The following is a 20,372-nucleotide window of genomic DNA, read 5'->3' on the forward strand; positions in this document are numbered from 1 at the left end:
CAGGTTATAGGCTAGAGAGATGGCTTAGCAGTTAAGATGCTTGCAAAGCCAAAGGACCCAGGCTTAATTTCCCCAGGACCCATGTAAACCAGATGCACAAGGGGGTGCATGTGTCTGGAGTTCATTTGCAGAGGCCCTGGCATGTTCATTCTCTCTATCTGCCTCTTTCTCACTCTCAAATAAATAAATAATTTAAAATTTCCAAATTATATACTGCTTTAAATGACACATCGTATTTTGTATTGGTACAAATTAAATTTGGGAATATATGGGGAGATACATTAGTAAATTACAGTTCCAGTATTAGTATGGTATCTACTGAGGTGAAATAAACCAGCACATGTAATACCAATGGTAGCAGCTGTTCCATGGTAGTGTATTCACTGCCTGAAGTATCTTATTTATATTATCTCAATTTAATCTTTTGGTCAATCCTAGATAACAGTGGGTACCAGCAATGAGTGCTAAACAATTTTCTCAATGTCATACAATGAAAGGGCAGAAGCAGAATTTGAACCTGTTTGTCGGATTTGGGTACCCATGTTTGTTTGGTCACAGTGTTAAGTAACAAGTACATTTATTGTTACTGAAAATTCTGAATGTGTGTTTGAGAGAATTTGGGAAAGCTGTGGTTGAGGAGATCCTCAGTTGGACATAAGGCTAATGTATCATAGATGTAGTTTTATGGTTTTATTCATCATGCAGATTGTGTAGTCACACCATGAAGCAAAGTTACAAAACAAAAATTCATTCCTTATATTCATTCTCAAAGACAAACAAAAATGCCCTGCAAACACAACAAACATGAAACACTGTTCAGATTACTGATGCAATTCAGTTGCTCTGTTGGAGTGCTTTAAAACAATTTTAAAGTGGGACAGTTAGCTGGCCATGGTGGCACATGCCTCTAATCCCAGCACTCAGGAGGCAAAGGTAAGAGGATATCCATGAGCTCAAGGACACCCTGAGACTAAACAGTGAATTCCAGGTTAGCCTGGGCCCAGAGCAAGACCCTTCCTGAAAAGAAGCCAAAAAGAAAAAAAAAATAGTGGAGCAGTTGTTAGAAAGCTGGTGACTTGACTTGTGCTCTTCTTCACTTTCAGATCTAAAGCATGTATTCCTTTTCTGAAAAAGAGTAAAATTGCTCATATCCTCAATCTCAGCCCACCCCTGAACCTAAATCCATTGTGGTTCAAACAGCACTGTGGTAAGTGGTAGGTGATGAGACATTTAATCTGGTTTGAATTACATTAAAGAATCTGTTATGTGATCACAATCTGGACACAGTACTCAATATTGTGTTTTCTGTGTCAAGTCAGTGATTTAGAAAGTCAACACTTAATCATCATAATTTTAAAAGTGAAGTGTGTGGTGGTTTGATTCAGGTGTCCCCCATAAACTTAGGTATTCTGAATTGCTGATGCTATTTTGGAAATTAAAGCCTCCTGTATTGTGTATTGTGCAGTGTATTGTTAGGGGTGGGCTTATGGGTGTTATAACCAGCATTCTCTTGCCAGTGTTTGGCACACTTGTCTGTTGCTGTTGTCTTTCTGATGTTGGCCAGGAGGTGATGTCCACCCTCTGCACATGCCATTGTTTTTTTCTGCCATCCTGGAGATTCCCCTTGAGTCTAAAAGCCAAAATAAATCTTTTTTGCCCACAAACTGCTCTTGGTCAAGTGTTTTCTGCCAGCAATGTGAACCTGGCTGCAACAGTAAAGTTGGTACCAGAGGAATGGGATTGTTGCTGCTAGAAACCTGACTGTGGCTTTGGCCTTTTGGAACTGCTTTTCAGGAGGATATGGACAAATTTGAAATCGTGGCCTAAGAGATGCACTGCAGTGCTGTAAGTACAGCTTGATGGACTATTCTGCTGAGAGTTGAAAGACCTGAATGTAGTAAGAACTATGGACTGTGAGGTTTGGCATATGAGGGTGAGAAACAGTTTTGTCTGGACTGGGCTAGAAGCAGTTTGTATGAGAGGCTTGCTGTTATGACCATATCCTGAGAACTTGTACAGGATTGCATTGTATAAAAATGGACTGGTGTGAGCAGAGGGATATGGCACAGAAAAAAATGAAATATTTGGGCTGAAACTGCTGCCTATTCAGCTGTAATTGTTTTAGAGATTACAACCATTGAGATTGGACCAGCTGACCTGCATTAGGACAACAGGAAGAATGCAGACTCTTTGGAAGGGGCCTGAATGCTGAAGGAGTGTCCCATTCTTCAAAGTCTGCTTTATTCACCCCTGGATTAACAAATTAGCAGCCACCTGGTATTATGGCATATAACAATTGTAGGAAAGAGAGGGTCATTGGTTTTGCAACTCAGTTTTGTATTTTGGAAATGGCCATGTGCAGTGTGAAGCAGGCTTGTTTGTTTACCTGTGTGGAGACCCAATGGAGCCATGAGGATGAACCATGGGTTGTAGCAGAGACCCAGTAGAGATGCCAGGACTATGGGATGGCTACCAAGGAGAGCTGCTGGCACTGAATGACGTTTTCTGGGACTGTGAGTAGCCTAGCTGGAGGAGTGGAATTGGAACTCCAGACACTTGTCATTGGTGAGAATTATCAGACTTGGAGACTTGTCACTGACTAGAATTGTTGGACTTGGAGCTACACAGTTTGATGTTTGACCTGTTTGAATCTTGTAATGGTTGAATATTTCTTTTTCTATGCCTGGTGCCATCTTTTACAGTGTGATTATTCCATGCCATTATCATTTTGTTTGTTTTTGGTATTATGGCTGAGTTAAAAGATCTTAACTATGGGGATGTATATGAACATTATTGAGATGATGTTTTTGTTTTCCTTTTTTCCTTCGGGGTAGGATCATGCTCTAGACCAGGTTGACTTGGAATTCACTATGTAGTCTCAGGGTGGCCTTGACCTCATTGCAGTCCTCCTACCTCTAACTCCTAAGTACTGAGATAAAAGGCGTGCACCACCATGCTCGGTCTGCATCATTAGTATTGATGAAAACTATGGGGACTTTTAAAATTGGATGAATGCATTGCATTTTGCAGCATGGATGGTTAACAGTTTATGAGGGCCAGGGGCAAAATGTGGTGGTTTGATTCAGGTATACCCCATAAACTTAGGAGTTCTGAATGCTAGGTATCCAGCTGATGGCAATTTGGAAATTAAAGCCTCCTAGTGGCAGTGTATTGTTAGGGGCAAGGTTATGGGTGTTATAACCAACTTCCTCTTGCCAGTGTTTGGCATACTCTCCTGTTGCTGTTGTTTACCTGATATTGGCCAGAAGGTGAAGTCTATCCTCTGTTCATGCCATTGTTTTCCCTTGCCATCGTGGAAATTCCCCTTGAATCTGGAAACCAAAATAAATCCTTTTCCCCACAAGCTCTTGGTTGGGTGTTTTCTGCCAGCAATACAAACCTGACTGCAACAAGGTGTGATTTGCATTCAATAAAATGCATTGATCTTAATAGTTCAGTTTAATAACTGGTATCAAATGTATATATCTGGGTAAATATTACTCAGATCATGTGATATACTTTCTTTGGTTTCCTGAGGTAGGCTCTTGATCTAGCCCAGCCTGAACTGGAATTCATTATGTAGTGTCAGGCTGGCCTTGAAGACTCACAGTAATCCTCCTATCTCAGCCTCCCAAGTGCTGGGATTAAAGGCATGCCCCACCATACACGGCTTGAGATGTACATTTTATTTATGTGCATGTATGTGTGTATATGTATGTGTATGGGCATACATGTGGAGGTCAGAGGAATTATCTTTGTTTCGCCTTCTTTGAGATAGGGTCTCTTGCCACTGCAAACCAGTCTGGCTCACAAATGGCATTATATGTGCATTGGGGAACCCAACTTGGGTGATAGGCTTTGCAAGCAAGTGCCCTAACCACTGAGAAATCCCCTATTCCAACTCATATATGTATTTCCATCATTCCAGAGAGTTCTTTCATATCCCAGTAGATATATTAGATTTTATGAAATGTATTCTTTTATAAAAGTGTAATGTGAAATGTATTTCTTTTATAAAATATAATTTATATTTGAAAAATAACCATGAAATACTTAATTTTCATAACTAATGTTATAAGTGGATATAAGCTGGGTATGATGAGTAACAGGATTATGTATTGTACCTCATTTGAAATAATTCTGTTGGATATTTAGTTCTAATTTTAATATAATTCACTGGCATTTACATTTAGAGAAGCACTTGGAGTAAGACCTCACAAAGCAAAATTAAAAACTCTAATTGACTAGGTTAAGTGAATTTGCAGCCCTTTGATGCCATTAATTTACTTTAAAATATTTTTATTTTTTTATTTTTCAAGGTAGGGTCTGACCTGGAATTCACTATGTGGTCTCAGAGTGGCCTTGAACTCATGGTGATCCTCTTAACTCTGCTTCCTAGAGCTAGGATTAAAGGTGTGTGCCACCATGCCTGGCTAATTTACTTTTTGTAGTGCTGGGGATGAAATGGCCTTGCAAAGACATATACTCCATCACTGAGCCATATCTCATCTGTGTTGTTACTGATTTACTGGTAAAAGCTTTTCTCCAAATAATCACTTTTGTTCTTTAAACAGAAAGGAAAAGGGCTGGGGAGATGACTTAGTGGGTAAAGCACTAGCTGCTTAAGCTTGAGTACCTGGGTTCAATCGCCAGGTCCCACCCAGAAGCCATGGTGGGCTTCTGCAAACTCAGCACACTAACAGCACGATGGGAGGCAGAGATGAGAATTTTTTGGAAGCTTGTAGCAAGCAAAGCAAAGAACAATAGCAGAGTAAGATCTTCTGCCTCAAATGAGGTGGAAAGGTGAGGACAGTTCTGAAAAGCTGTTCTTTGATCTCCATATGTGTGCACCTGCATTCCCACATATGAACAACACACACAAATAAAAGATAGAAAAAAGCGGGGGCTGGAGATAGGGCTCAGCATTAAGGCATTTGCCTGTAAAGCCTAACAACCTGGGTTCTGTTTCCCCAGACCCACATAAAACCAGATGCACAAAGTGGCACATACATCTGGAATTTATTTGCAGTGGCTAGAAGCCCTGCACACCCTTTCATATATTCTCTCTCCATATGTGTGTGTGTGTGTGTGCGCACGCGTGCATGCGCATGCACACACACACATACACAGACACACACACACACACACACACACACACACACATGCTTGCAAATAAATGAAAACTCAGAAAAGCTATGTGTGGTGGTGCTTGCCTATAATCATAACACACAGGAGTCTGAGGCAGGAATATTGGAAATTTGAGGTCAGCCTGAGAAACCTATCTCACAAAAAGGAACAAGGAAAAAACTTAAGGAAAAGTAATTATATGTACATATATATTAAGAACAATAAAAGTTTATTACTTTATTTTTTTAAATATTTTTTAAAAATTTATTTATTTGACAGAGAAAGGAGAGTGAGAGAGAGAGAGAGAGAATGGGTGCACCAGAGCTTTCAGCCACTGCAAACAAACTCCGGATGCTTGCACCCCCTTGTGCATCTGGCTAACCTGGGTCCTTTGGCTTTACAGGCAAATGCCTTAACCACTAAGCCATTCCTCCAGCCCCTTATTACTTTATTTTAATTAAGTACTAGTATGCAAGGTATGAAGCTGGCTCATCTCTGATAAGCACGTTTGAAAAAATGTATTTTGCATATTTTATATTCCCCAAATTCTCCAAAATACATCAGGGAGAAAATATTGTTTATTTCTACTCACAAATTAATTTCTCAATTAAATTTACATGTTTTGAACCAGGCATAGTGGTGTATGCCTTTAATTCTCAGCACTTGGGAGGCAGAGGTAGGAGGATTGCTGTGAATTCAAGGCCACCCTGAGACTACATAGTGAATTCCAGGTCAGCCTGAGCTAGAGTGAGACCCTACCTCAAAAAACAAAAACAACAACAACAAAAATTATATGATTTATGGAGTTCGAGGCCACCCTGAGACTACATAGTGAATTCCAGGTCAGCCTGAGCCAGAGTGAGACCCTACCTCGAAAAACCAAAAAAAAAAAAAAAAAAAAAAAAAAAAATTATATGATTTATGCTTTCTTTCAGCTTATACCATTGCGAAGTATGGTATGTCGATGTGTGTGCTTGGAATGGCAGAGGAATTTAAAGGTGAAATTGCAGTCAATGCCTTATGGCCTAAAACAGGTATGTACTCCAAAGAAATGGATTCCTTAGATTTGCATTTATTGTCTTTGACAACTATTAAGGGTACTCTCGCTGGGCGTGATGGCGCACGCCTTTAATCCCAGCACTTGAGAGGCAGAGGTAGGAGGATCGCTGTGAGTTCAAGGCCACCCTGAGACTACAGAGTTAATTGCAGGTCAGCCTGGATCAGAGTGAGACCCTACCTCAAAAAAAAAAAAAAAAAAGAGCACTCTCACTCTATGCTAGAGCTCAACCCTTTGTCTAACTTAGGTTAGGTAAACACTCTACCAGCTACCTCTCTTCCCTGTTATGACACTCTTGAGAAATACCTCAAGCAACCTGAGTCTTTCTGTTGAGAAGTAAACTGCTTACTGTGCAGCATAACCACATTGCCCGTCATCTTGCAGCTTTAACTTGGACTACATGGCTAAGACTCATCAGCCAGTGGCTGGTGAGAACACAACCCTAGAACATGTGGGAAGCCTCATGAAGTCCAGCAGGTGAAGCTGTGCTTCCCTAAGGTTTTCTCTGTCTTAAGCTTGTGCCTTATTAAATCCTGAAGCTTCACATACCTTTCTTTACACATATCCCAATAAATACTAACACTTTTACTACTTTTCTCTTTTGTAGTATTATTACTTTTGTCTCTTACATTTATAAAAAGCTGGATTGCACTTGAGAGATGGCTTAGCCGTTAAGATGCTTGCTTGGGAAGCCTAAGGACACAGGTTCAATTCCCCAGTACCCATGTAAGCCAGCTGCACAAGATAGTACGTGCATCTGGAGTCCTTTTGCAGTGGCTGGAGGCCCTGGCATGCCCATTCTCTCTCCCTCCCTCCCTCTCTCTCTCTCTCTCTCTGCCTCTTTCTCTATCTCTCTCAAATTAAAAAAAAAAAAGTAAAAAACCTGGATTATCTGGACTTCATATGGATTGTGAATGTGTTTATACCACTGGCAAGACATAGAGGCCTCTTACATGGCAGAAGAGCCTGCATTTGTCTGGGCTGTATGTGAAAATGACGGATATATAAGTTGAAGGCATTCCAGGTGTGGAATAAGGTCTGTTGAAATTAGAGATCGTATAGAATTTTGAGAAAGGACAAGCTTGTCTTGTGTTTTTGCTTGATGCTTTTATATCAAAATATCTTATAGGAGAGCTGGAGAGATGGCTTAGCAATTAAGGCGCTTGCCAAAGGACCCAGGTTTGAGTCCCCAAGATCCATGCAAGCTAGATGCACAAAGTGGTGCATGTGTCTGGAGTTTGTTTGTAGTGGCTGGAGGCCCTGGCACACTCATTGTCTCTCTCTTTCTCTTTCTTTCCCTCAAATAAATAAAAACAAAATAACACCTCAAAGGAAGAAAATAGTAGACCACATATATCATAAAAATTTTGTTTTGAAGTAGGGTCTCACTCTAGTCCAGGCTGACCTGGAATTCACTATGTAGCCTCAGAGTGGCCTCGAACCCACAGCAATCCTACCTCTGCCTTCTGAGTGCTGGGGTTAAAGATGTGCGCCACCACACCCGGCCTTGGCCATACTTTCTTATATACTTAATAGATAATGCCCCTGAAAGGTTTATTTCTCTTATGGTCATTCTAAATAGGTATCTCGTCTTCAAAAAGTATGTCTAATGATAAATAAAGTACATAGTGGGACCCACTTCTTCCTTTTACTCCTTAAAATTAATAGGGTCTTTTGAATAGACATGTTCTCTCACATCCTGTTTATGCAGTTTTGGGGATTAAACCTAGGGCTTTAAGCATGATGGACAAGCACCCCTCCAACTGCTCCACAAATCCAGCCTTCACTTTAAAATTATTTTAGCAAAACTTTTATTATACTAACATCAGAACTTAAACATAATTAGTGTGGCCTGTTTCAGGGAACCATTTACTGGGTCAGTGCTAGTGGTTCTGGTCCTGGGCCATTGCACAGTGTTTACTCAGGTATTACTATGAGCAAATTATATCAATGGACTCCTTTTTAAAGAGTCTTCACATTTTCATTACAGTCTTTGAAGACAATAATGGCAAATTGGAATGCTTTTTTACTTAATTTAGAGGGTAGAGGGATTTCTGGGGCAGTTGCTGAGATCTTGTTGCTGCTGTCCTCCATTTCCATTTACCAGCAAACTACCCTACTGGTAGGGTAGTAAGGGATTCCTAGAAAGGAATGAGCAAAAATTGACTTTGTAAGAGCAGTAACTGAAAAGTTTACCAAGGACTTTGTTTTCCTTTAGGGAGAGAATGTGGTGGGGTCTGTAGAGAGAGAGTAAATACAGACAAGTCCCAATTGATTTAGGATTTTTCAACTCTTTGATGTGTGAAAGTGATAAGTATTCAATAAGAGCTATACTTAGATTTTGGGATTTTGCTCATTTCCTGGGCTAGTGGTATGTTACTCATATGACAGCAGCAAGCCATAGCTTCTCATCAGCCATATAATCAGGAGGGTAAAACTGATACTTAGAATATACTGTGTTCTCAGGATGTTTTGGATGTTACATTTTGTGTCTTTTGCATGTACTTATAAGATACTTACTTGTGTATACATGAGATATACAATACTTTATCAAAAATGGGCTTTGTGGACTGGAGAGATGGCTTAGTGGTTAAGCGCTTGCCTGTGAAGCCTAAGGACCCCGGTTCAAGGCTCGGTTCCCCAGGTCCCACGTTAGCCAGATGCACAAGGGGGCACACACGTCTGGAGTTCGTTTGCAGTGGCTGGAAGCCCTGACGTGCCCATTCTCAATCTCTGTCTCTCTGTCTCTTTCTCTCTCTCTGTCACTCTCAAATAAATAAATAAAAAATGAACCAAAAAAATTAAAAAAAATGGGCTTTGTGTTAGATGCTTTTGTTCAACTCTAGGCTAATAAAACTGTTGTAAATGGGCTGGAGAGATGGCTTAGCGGTTAAGCGCTTGCCTGTGAAGCCTAAGGACCCCGGTTCGAGGCTCGGTTCCCCAGGTCCCACGTTAGCCAGATGCACAAGGGGGCGCACGCGTCTGGAGTTCGTTTGCAGTGGCTGGAAGCCCTGGCGCGCCCATTCTCTCTCTCTCCCTCTATCTGTCTTTCTCTGTGTCTGTCGCTCTCAAATAAATAAATAAAACATTAAAAAAAAAACTGTTGTAAGTACATTTAAGCTATGATGTTTGCTAGATTAGGTATATTAAGGCTTTAGTGTATTTTTGTGCACATGTATGTAGAGTATTTGTGGTATGGTGTATGCACTTGTGTGCATGTTCAGGTATGTGTTCCACACGTGCGAGTGTAGAAGACAGAGGAGAATTTCAGGTGCCTTTCTCTATTAATCATCTTCTTTCTTCCTTGGGATGGGGTCTTTCCAACAACCTGGAGCTGCTTTTTGGTCATTGATTCTTTGGTCTCTGCCTCTCCCCCTCCCTGCAGTGTATATGGCTAAATATAAAATCATGGTAAATCACTGGAAGTCATAGGTACAAAGTAAGAACTTTTGTTGTAGAAGAGAGAATGTAAAAGAAAAATCCAATATTAATCTTTAACCAAAAGCCCTCTTTTTCTAAACCTGAAAGTTGGGGAAAGAGGGAAATGGAAAACTCACTGGATTCTAAAGGGCTTATATGAACCTGGAAGATGGACCCTGGAGCAGCCACCAACTTTTGGTGCTGAGTTTTTAAATTTATAGGCAACTTTCTTTCTAAATGTCCTTGTAAAAAACCTTTTTTAAAGATAGTAGTTTCTTTAAAGTTGTTTTTAAATTTTAAAAAATATTTTATTTATTTATTGGAGAGAAAGAGGCAGATACAGAGAAGGGGTGCATCAGGGCCTCCAGCCGCTGAAAACAAACTCCAGACGTATGCACTACCTTGTGCATCTGGCTTACGAGGGTCCTGAGGAATTGAATCTGGGTCCTTTGGCTTTGCAGGAAAGTGCCTTAGCTGCTAAGCCATCTTTCCATCCCTGTAAAAACTTTCATTTTTTTTTTCTGTTTTTGGCTTTTTCATACATGTATATAGTTTATATCTTTTTTTTATTTTTTGAGATAGAAAATCCAAGCATCAAATTAACTCAAGTTGTAAAAATCTCTACAATACAAAAAAACACAAAAAATCAAGTGTAGCAGACAGCTTCGGGTTCACTGAGATGAACTTCTAGACCAGGCACAGTTATGGAGGAAGGGATATTTATTGAAGCTTATAGATCCAGGGGAAGTTCCGTAATGGAAGAAGAAGCTGGCCTGCCTTCACAGGTCCAAACTCAGAGAGGGAAGAACAAGCCAAAAACTAAAAGCCACACAGCACAGCACACTTCAGGAACTCCAGCTAGCACACTTTGCATATCTTTATTTATTTATTTTGTTTTTTTGAGGTAGGGTCTCCTCTAGCTCAGGTAGTCTCAGGTTGGTCTCTAACATTCCCCTACCTCTGCCTCCCCAGTGCTTGGATTAAAGACATGCACCACCATGCCTGGCCACTTTACATATCTTCAAATTGAAATCTCAAACCCACCACCACACCTTAAGATCCAGCCAGTGACATCATCTCCAGCCAGGTGGCTGCAATTGCAAACTACAAACTAATAAAACACTGAATATACTGGGGACCATCTATTCAAATTCTACCACATCAAGACAATACAATCCCACCAAAAATTATAAATCCATTAGAAATGAAACTGCTTAAATGGAATGCCTGACAAAGACTAAAAAAAATATATCTATGTTCAAAGAAATCATAAGACTCAAAGAAGAAAACAAACTCTGGACACTATATTAGGGTGAAATATTGGAAAACAGTATTTCAAGCAAATGTGCCTAGAAAACAAGCATGTGTCGCTATCCTAATATTTGACAGGGTAGACTTCAAACCAACGTTAGTTAGGAAAGGTAAAGAAGGTCATTTTATATTGATTAAAGGATCACTCCAACAGGAAGACACTGCAATTCTAAACCCCTAAAATGAGGGGTCCCAATTTTATCAAATAACAATATTAGAAGTAAGATCACAGATAACACCAAACACAGTTGTAGTGGGTGACTTCAATAACCCACTCTCATCAATTGACAGTTCATCCTTGCAAAAAAATAGAGAAGCATTTGGAGTAAATGAGGTCATAGAAAAATTGAACTAACAGATATCTACAGAACATTTTATCCAAATGCTGCAGAATATACATTCTTTTCAGCAGCACATGGAACATTCTGTAAAATAGAACATATATTAAGACAGAAACAACAAAAAGAACTTAACAAATACAGGAAAATTGAAATAATTCCTTGGCCTCTATCTGATTACAGTAGGATTAAACTGCAAATCAACAGTAATTTTATGAGAGAAATTGGTGTGCCAGGGCCTCCAGCCAGTCTAGTCAAACCCTAGACATGTGTGCCATTTTGTGCACGTGTGCTTGCGTCACTTTGTGTGTCTGGCTTACGTGGGACCTGGAGAGTTGATCACAGGAAAGCACCTTAACTGCTAAGCCATTTCTCCTGTCCTATAGTGTATTTGGATCTTACTTCCCCCAGTTATCCTTTCCTGTCACCCTCCAGTTCCCATTAACATCCTTCTGTCTTTCTATTAATATCCATCTTAGCTGGGCATGGTGGTGCACACCTTTAATCCCAGCACTCGGGAGGCAGAGGTAGGAGGTTCACTGAGAGTTCGAGGCCACCCTGAGACTACAGAATGAATTCCAGGTCAGCCTGGGCCAGAGTGAGACCCTACCTCAAAAAAAAAAAAAAAATCCATCTTATTTTCATGCCTTTTTAAAAAAGTAACCATTGAGCAGGTCATGGTGGCATAAACCTTTACCCAGAACTCGAGAAGCAGAGGTAGAGGATCACCATGAGTTCAAGGCCACCCTGAGACTACAGAGTGAATTCCAGGTCAGACTGGGCTAGAATAAGACCGTACCTCAAGCTCCTCCCCCAAAATAATAATAATAATAATAATAATAATAATAACCTATTAAGTTGAGTTAAGTTAGTTTGGTGGTTTGGGTGTGAATGTATATCCCCCATAGCCTCAGGTATTTTTTAAAAACTTTTAAAACTTCAGAACATATCATCTTTTTCCTCCTCCCTCCCTCCATTCTGCAGAGGCCTCTTCTCAGTGGGGTGGGGTTGCTGGTATTCCCCACGGAGTTGTGAGTTATATACATTGTGGGAGCAGCAGTAAGTTATTGAGGAGAAGCAGGGCCTCTGGGCATGACATTCCTACATATGGCTCTTATAGTTTTTCTGCTCCCTCTTCTGCAAAATTCCCTGAGCCTTGGTGTGTGTATTTTAAGATTACTTCAGTGGTAATCTCTCAAGAGCCTCTGGATTTCTGCTTTGGTAGGTGTTGAGTATCCTCAGTGTGTCTCCTTCACCCTGGTATTGATTGCCAAGATCACAATGGAAGCAGCACTCTTGCTTATCTCCTCACTTCCTCTGTGGTTTTGCTTGGTCATTAACTTAGATGCAGGGGTGGTTTATCTCCTTGGGTCTTGGTACTTTTTGGAACTCTGACCTCCTCACTGTGCCTCAGGTATTTTTTTTATTAAGGTTAAGCTTCCTTCTTAGGTCTCTAGCAGCCTGACTGGAGAAGTTGTCATAGGATGGATCCTGAGGTCCAGCCTGAAGGTATGTTTGGGGCAGATCTTGATTCCAGCCCAAAGGTGGAGAGAACAGTTTAAGCTCTAGCTATTGTGTTTGTGGTGCTGCCTATTGGTGATATCTTTCTGCTTGGGTTTATAAAAGGGAGCCAGCTTCTTCTACCATTGATGGAATTGCCCCTGGATATGTATGCTTGAAATAAATCCTTCCCTCCACAAACTGTATCTGATTGGGTGTTTGTCCCAAAAACATGGAGCTGATTACAACAGTTTGCTTGCATGATCATGGGTGGAAGGTTATTTACCATGGCATGGGAAACTTGCCAGTGGCTATACCATTGATGAATCTGACCCCTCTCTCACTGCAACCACCAGCTGCTATTAGCTACTCTGAGAAGTGTGGAGGGTCTCATTTATCCTTCTCCTGTTTAAGGTGGTGCATTGACAAGCTCAGTCTTGTGCAAGAAACTATAGCTGCTATGAATTCATGAATGTAATGGGCATGTCGAGTCCAGAAGACCTTGTTCCTCATACATACTCTTGCTTTTACATTCCTTCTTCCCCCTCTTCCATGAGGTTTCCTGAGCCTTGAGGTGGATGGTTTAGATATCCTATTTGAGACTGAGCATACAGTAATCACTTGCCCTATTTGAGGCTGAGAAATTTTTTCTAGCTATGCATCTCTTCATTAATCATTGCCCATTATAGTAAGGCATGTCCATGATCAAGACCTCAAGCAGCACTAATCTATGGGAACAAATATATATATATATATGGCAGGTTGACATGCTGTCTGTTCAGCATCATCACGATAGTAGGTTGCCGTATGGGCGTATCCATCTAGCATAGGCCTTTGGCCAGGTTAGTGGACTAGGCATGAAATGGTACCTCCTATGGAATGGAGCTTCAAATCCGATCAGAAGTGGTTCACTGCTCCCATAACATTCATGCTACTATTATATCAGTGGGCATATCTTGCCTGGCATGTTAGTTATGAAATACATAGGATCCATATCAGTTTGGTCCATCAGTTCACATAGTACCTTGTAACATGAAGAAAGGTAGATAGTTGGAAACAACCAAAACATATGGTCTCAACACCCCCCCCCAAAAAAAAAGGGAGCTGGAGAGATGGCTTAGCAGTTAAGGCGCTTGCCTGCAAAGAAAGCTAAGGGACCCAGGTTTAACTCCCCAGGACCCACATAAGTCAGATGCACAAGGGGCGCACACATCTGGAGTTTGTTTGCGGTGGCTGGAGGCCCTGGCGTGCCCATTTTTTCTCTCTCTCTACCTGCCTATTTCTGTATCTCTCTGTCTCTCAAATAAATAAATTTAAATTGAATTTACCATCAAGTTTTGATGGGCAGCCAAGAACAAGGGCAATAGCCTATATTGTTTTAGGGTCCTCTGTAGCCTTCCTGACTAATAACTCATTGGGAGGTATCTCTTCCCTGGCACTGGAATAACCTATGGATTCTGTTCTTATTCTAGAAATTTGCATATTTCTTTTTTGCATATGTGTATATGTTTGTGTACAGGGACATTCATGTGTAGGTCAGAGGACAAGCTTGGAGTGTTGGTCCTTGCTTTCCACTTTGTTTGAGGTTGGGTTGTTGCTCTTGTTTTGCTGCTGTGAATGTCAGACTAGTTGGCCCACAAGCTTCAGAATTTTCATGACTTTTCCTCCCACTGCCATAGGTATGTTGGGTTTATATATGCATGTCATTACTGCATTTAGCTTTATGTGGGATCTGGGAATCTGAACTTTGGCTATCAGGCTTGCACAACAAGCCCTTTAAACCACTGAGCAATCTATCCAACCAGATTAATTTTTAGTAGATAATTGTATTAGTTACTGTGACAAAAATCAGGTTAATAGAAGGAGAGTTTATTTTAGTTTACAGTTCCACATTATAGTTCATCATGGTGGGGAAGGCATGGAGTCAGGAACTTGAAGTATCTGGTCACATTCAGTTCACAGTGAGGAAGGTGGGAGCAATGAATGACTATACTCAGCCAGAAACCTCTTTTTTAAAAAATATTATCATTATTATTTAATTTTTTAAAAAGATTTTTTATTTATTTATTTGAGAGTGACAGAGAGAGAAAGAGGCAGATAGAGAGAGAGAGAGAATGGGCGCGCCAGGGCTTCCAGCCACTGCAAACGAACTCCAGATGCTTGTGCCCCCTTGTGCATCTGGCTAACATGGGTCCTGGGGAATTGAGCCTCAGACCGAGGTTCTTAGGTTTCACAGGCAAGTGCTTAACCACTACGCCATCTCTCCAGCCTTATTATTTAATTTTTTGAGGTAGGGTTTCACTCTGGTCCAGGCTGACCTGGAAATCACTATGTAGTCTCAGGGTGGCTCGAACTCGCTGCGATCCTCCTACCTCTGTCTCCCAAGTGCTGGGATTAAAGGCATGTGCCACCATGCCTGGCTAAAAAATATTATTTTGTTTTATTTTATTTATTTATTTTGTTTTTTTTGAGGTAGTATTTTGCCCTAGCCCAGGCTGACCTAGAATTCACTATATAGTCTCAGGGTGGCCTCAAACTCATAGCAATCCTCTTACCTCTACCTCCTGTGTGCTGAGATTAAAAGTGTGTGCCACCATGCCCAGCTTTTATTTTTTATGAGAGAAAGTGAGGGAGAAAACTGGCACTCCAGGGCTTCTAGTCACTGCAGTCAAACTCCAGATGTATGCCTCACCTTGTGCATCTGGCTTTCATGGGTTCTGGGAAGTCAAACCTGGGTCCTTAGGCTTCACAGGAAAGTGCCTTACTGCTAATCCGTCTCTCCAACCCCTAACCTTTTTAAAAAATAGTCCCAGACTATAGCCGATGGAATGGGGCTGCCACCTCAATTAATTTAAGATAATCCCTCACTGGCATACATAGTGGCTCACCTAATATACATCAAGTTGATTGACATTGTAAAGCATCATCTTAATAATCATGCAGCTCAGGGCAAAGGGTAAAAGAAAGAAGCTTTTCAAGTAGAGGCATACAGTAAAACAAGATCTCAGGCTGGAAGGAAAGTAGCAAGGCATTTATTGGTAGAGGGAACAGTACATGCATGGCTGTAGCATTGGAAAGTGTGTGGTAAGACAGCTAGGATGTGGACTGTCCTTTCCACTGCACATGAGCAACTCAGGTAGTCGAGGTTCACTGGAATGCTAGGTGAGTGGGGAAGGGAATAGTTTAGTTTGTCAACCTTAGTAACTTGATTTTTTTTCTTTTGTTTGTGGTGGGGATTGAACACAGACTTTCTCACATTGCTAAGAAGCTTCCTACTAGAGTTCTATCTCTAGCCTAGGAGCTTGAATTTTAAGCTATACTTGAAGAATTTTAAAAGGAAGAGAGTAGGAAGGGGTACATAGGAGCATTAGAGTGATACAGTTTTGATGAGGTATAGGGCATTCAATCCAGCACCTGATTGTTAGATGGCTTATAAAATTATTGAGAGAAGAGGCAGGAAAACTAGGATATTGCATGAGTGAGGCAATGAAAATAGATTTGAGAGAGTGTCCAAGTTCCAGGATGATAGTGAGGTTTCTGGGTTAAGAAACACACATTCCTTCATCCTGGACTTTGCAGAAGACCATATGTCAATGGAACCAGAAGTGATTTCCCAACATAATTGCCTTTCAAGGAAAAGAGAGTTATCACTTTTAATGGAACAGAGACCATGTAACATACATTGTTACAACAGAGCAGTGTCCTGGCTGGCTACTTTTCTTCTCTGGGCTCAGCGTTCCTTCTCAACACTGACAACTCTGCCCTGCTGGCTTTAGCGCCTCTACTCTACTGAATCCCAGAGCCTAGAGAAGAGATTTGGAGGAGGGGTACAGTGTTCTATGCATTCCCACCAGGAAGACCTCAGGCCATCAGCTGAGTCCCTTCCAGGATTGTATGTATGTATGTATGTATGTATGTATGTGTGTGTGTGCATATATATTGTTTTTTAAAATTTTTTATTAGCATTTTCCATGATTATAAAAAAATATCCCATGGTAATTCCCTCCCTATATATTGGTTTTTTTCAAGGTAGGGTCTCACTCTGACTCAGGCTGACCTGGAATTCACTATGTAGTTTCAGGGTGGCCTCAAACTCTCGGCGATCCTCCCACCTCTGCCTCCCAAGGGCTGGGATTAAAGGCGTGTGCCACCATGCCCGGCTCAGTATTTTTTTTCTTTTTATAAAATTTTCATAGTTCCTGCAGAATAGAGGGCAGGGAGGAAAAAGGTGACACCTGCAACTCAGAATGCTCACTGCCTCTTACCTCTGACTGGTTTAGGCCTTTTGAGTGGTGGAAACAGCAAAGTGCACTTTGGGGTGGATCTTAGGCAAGTTGGGTGGGGAGTCTGGGAAGGGCAGCTGATTTGGTAATGGCAGCAGAGAGGAGGATTACAAAAGTATCCCATTTCTCTACAGTCTGCTGTCCCTGGATTGTGGGAGAACTCAGATAACCAGGGAGGTAAAGAAGACAAGGTGGCAGCTGGCTTCCTCTCTCTCTGGTGTTGAGAGACTAAGTCAATTTTCCTGTAATTCAACGGAACCTACTCATTGACTAAACACTTGTTTTGTTGGTTCTGAGATGCTCATGTTTTATATCTTTAACATCAAAATGTTTTACATCTCGAATGTCATGTACCCTACATTTGATGATGTAACATTGTTTAGTTGGCAGCTGTTTTGTTCCTTTTGTAGTACTTAAAGTAATCGGGCACTTCATAATCAGTGCTGTCATTGGTTCTTTGAGTGCATGCACAATTGTGAGTGCTTAGCAGGGGCTGGCCGGTGTCAAAGAGATTTGGTGAGCTCCTCCCAGGGAAGAGTTGAAAGCAATGCTGAAAGATATTTTAAGTATGACATGTACTCCATATACTTATGTAAAAAGCAATTTTTTGATTGCTACTGCTGTTTCGAGTAATCTGTTATCAGGAGAATCAATCAGAAACTGTCATCTTTCTATTTCTTAATAAGACTCAAGTTTTAGGGCAACATTTTTGTGGTGTTGGAGACCATACAAGGACACTACACATGCTAATCATGTGCTTTATCTTTAAGCTACAACCCAGTCCTCTCTTATGTTCACTAATATGATTTTTTTTTTTTACATTTTTGAGGCATGGCTCCCTACATAGCCCAAGCTAACCCCAAACTCATGATCCTCCTGCCTCAGCCCCCCGCCCAGATACTGGGATTACACATATGCACCATATATCCTGTTCACTTTTTATGGTTCTCACAGAAAAGTTCAAGGCTTACCCATGTTTATTACAAATCTCACTCATTTTTCTTTTTTTAAAATTTAAAAAAAAATTTTAATTTTTATTTATTTGAGAGCGACCGACAGAAAGAAAAAGGGGGAGGGAGAGATAGAGAAATAATGGATGTGCCAGGGCCTCCAGCCACTGCAGATGAACTCCAGATGCATATGCCATCTTATGCAACTGGCTTACATGGGTCCTGGGGAATCGAGCCTCAAACCAGTGTCCTTAGGCTTCACAGGCAAGGGCTTAACTGCTAAACTATGTCTCCAGCCCACCTCATTTTCTTTTTCATCAAATATCATTTGCTTGATCCTATTGCTAACTTGATTTTATTGTTACCACACTTACCTTTGTGTGTCTCAGTCTCTGTGTCTCTTGCTTTCTGACAGGGCCTTGGTGGTGGTGTCCAGGATGGCCTCACACTTAGCTTCTGCCTTAGCCCTTCCTAGTAGCTAGGACTAGGCATCAGCACAGTGCCGAACCTTGTCACTTGTTTCTATAGCTTTTTGGAATTGCAGAAATCTTTGTCAGATGTAACTCTGTAACCCACCTTTTGATTTTCAGTGTTTGTGCCTTCTGGTGTCTCATCTAAAAGGACTTTAAAAGTAATGATAGGGTGTTTGATAAGATCATTTCTTGTTATTAAGTTCTACATATACATACATGGCATGTGTATAGTATATATTTTGATTCTTTTCTTCTTCTTTCTCTTCTTGTTATTTTGCTGTACTTTGGGTATAACTCAGGATGTAGAATATATTGGGTAAATACTACTTAACTATACCTCTGGCTCCATATATTCTTTTAAAAACATACATTTTCATTTATTTATTTGAGAGAGAGGCAGAGAGAGAGAGTAGGTGCACCAGATCCTCCAGTCACTGCAAATGAACTCCAGGCACATGCAACGCCTTGTGCATCTGGCTTACATGGGTCCTGAGGATGAAACCTGGGTCCTTTGGCTTTGTAGGCAAGCACCTTAACCACTAAGCAGTCTCTCCAGCCCTCCATGTATTTTTTTGTTTTCTTTTGTTTTTTCGAGGTAAGGTCTTGCTCTAGCCCAGGCTGACCTGGAATTCACTATGTAGTTTCAGGGTGGCCTCGAATTCATGGCAGTCCTCCTACCTCTGTCTCCTGAGTGCTGGGATTAAAGGCATGTGCCACCATACCTGGAAACCCTCAATGTATTCTTATTAGGCTACTAATTTAGAAATTTTGAGAATTTTTATTAACAGTGAGACTATCAGTATGCTTGTTTGCATATAGTCCTAAAATAGACAATCCTAAAATATTTCCAGAAAAATTGTTCAGTTCACCTGAAGTATAACCTATTAGTTGTAGTTCAGCATAAGGTATATTTAATAAAAATGTCTTTGTATGGACTGGAGAGATGGCTTAGCAGTTAAGGTGCATGCCTGCAAGGCCCAAGGACCCATGTTTGACTCTCCAGATCTCACAGAAGTCAGACATGCAACGGTGAGACAGGCGCAAGGTTGTTGCACATGCCCACTCAGTGGCATAAGCATCTGGAATTCGATTGCACTGGCTGAGGCCCTGCACCAATTCTCTGTGTCTCTTGCTCTCTTTCTCTAAAATAAAAATAAAAATTAAAAAAATGTTTTTGTATGTGAATGCATGTATGCATATTTGCATGTGTATGGACACATACATGTATGTGTGCTCATATATATGCTTGTTTGTGGAGAGCAGAGGTTGATATCAGTATACTTTTCAGTAGCTATCAACCTTTTATATTCTTTTTTTTCCCCTTATTTTTGAAACAGGTCCTTTCCTTGAACCTAGAGCTTACCTACTCTGCTAGCCCTAAGGATCTGCCTGTTTTTGTCTGCCTAGCACAATTGTTATAGAAGTGCTACTTGCCTGCCTCCCCCCAACCTACTTTTTAGCTCAGTATTTGGTAGTAACTGTATTGGTTTTCTTAAAAAGTTCAAGACTACTATGCTTTTTTATTTTTTTATTTTATTTTTTTTTTTGGTAGGGTCTCACTCTAGCCCAGGCTGACCTGGAAATCACTATGTAGTCTCAGGGTGGTCTCAAACTCAAGGCAGTCCTTCTACCTCTTGCCTCCTGAGTGCTAGGATTAAAGGTGTGCACTACCACACCTGCCTGCTCTGCAGATTCTTAAACATTCTAAATCATAAGTCTCAATAGTTTTGCTGTATGAAAACCTTAGTAGTTTTGCTCTCAAAACTATTGAAGGAGTTCTGAAGAAGGAAGAGTAAGGAACATGTTTTTCGTCCTGTTTGTAGGACAGTTAGCGAATTCCTTAATCTTCCTGGACCTTGGTTTCGTCACCTGAGAAATAGAGATTAGTCTTGGTAATTTTGAAGAGAGTGCTT

The 20,372-nt window shown here is 40.8% G+C and overlaps 1 protein-coding gene across 2 annotated transcripts in view; it reads left to right on the top strand.

Annotated features, from left to right (window-relative positions):
- The window catches only part of Hsdl2 (hydroxysteroid dehydrogenase like 2), a 75,068-nt gene that overhangs the window by 26,499 nt on the left and 28,197 nt on the right, over positions 1–20,372 (top strand). For both annotated transcript variants that reach the window (XM_045140175.1, XM_045140181.1), the window contains exons 5-6: positions 1,104–1,207; positions 6,063–6,161. In XM_045140175.1, the coding sequence (XP_044996110.1) occupies positions 1,104–1,207; positions 6,063–6,161 (203 nt within the window). The remainder of the gene's footprint in view (positions 1–1,103; positions 1,208–6,062; positions 6,162–20,372) is intronic.

Source organism: Jaculus jaculus, chromosome 1 (assembly GCF_020740685.1).
Source record: "Jaculus jaculus isolate mJacJac1 chromosome 1, mJacJac1.mat.Y.cur, whole genome shotgun sequence".
Classification (NCBI taxonomy): Eukaryota; Metazoa; Chordata; class Mammalia; order Rodentia; family Dipodidae; genus Jaculus; species Jaculus jaculus.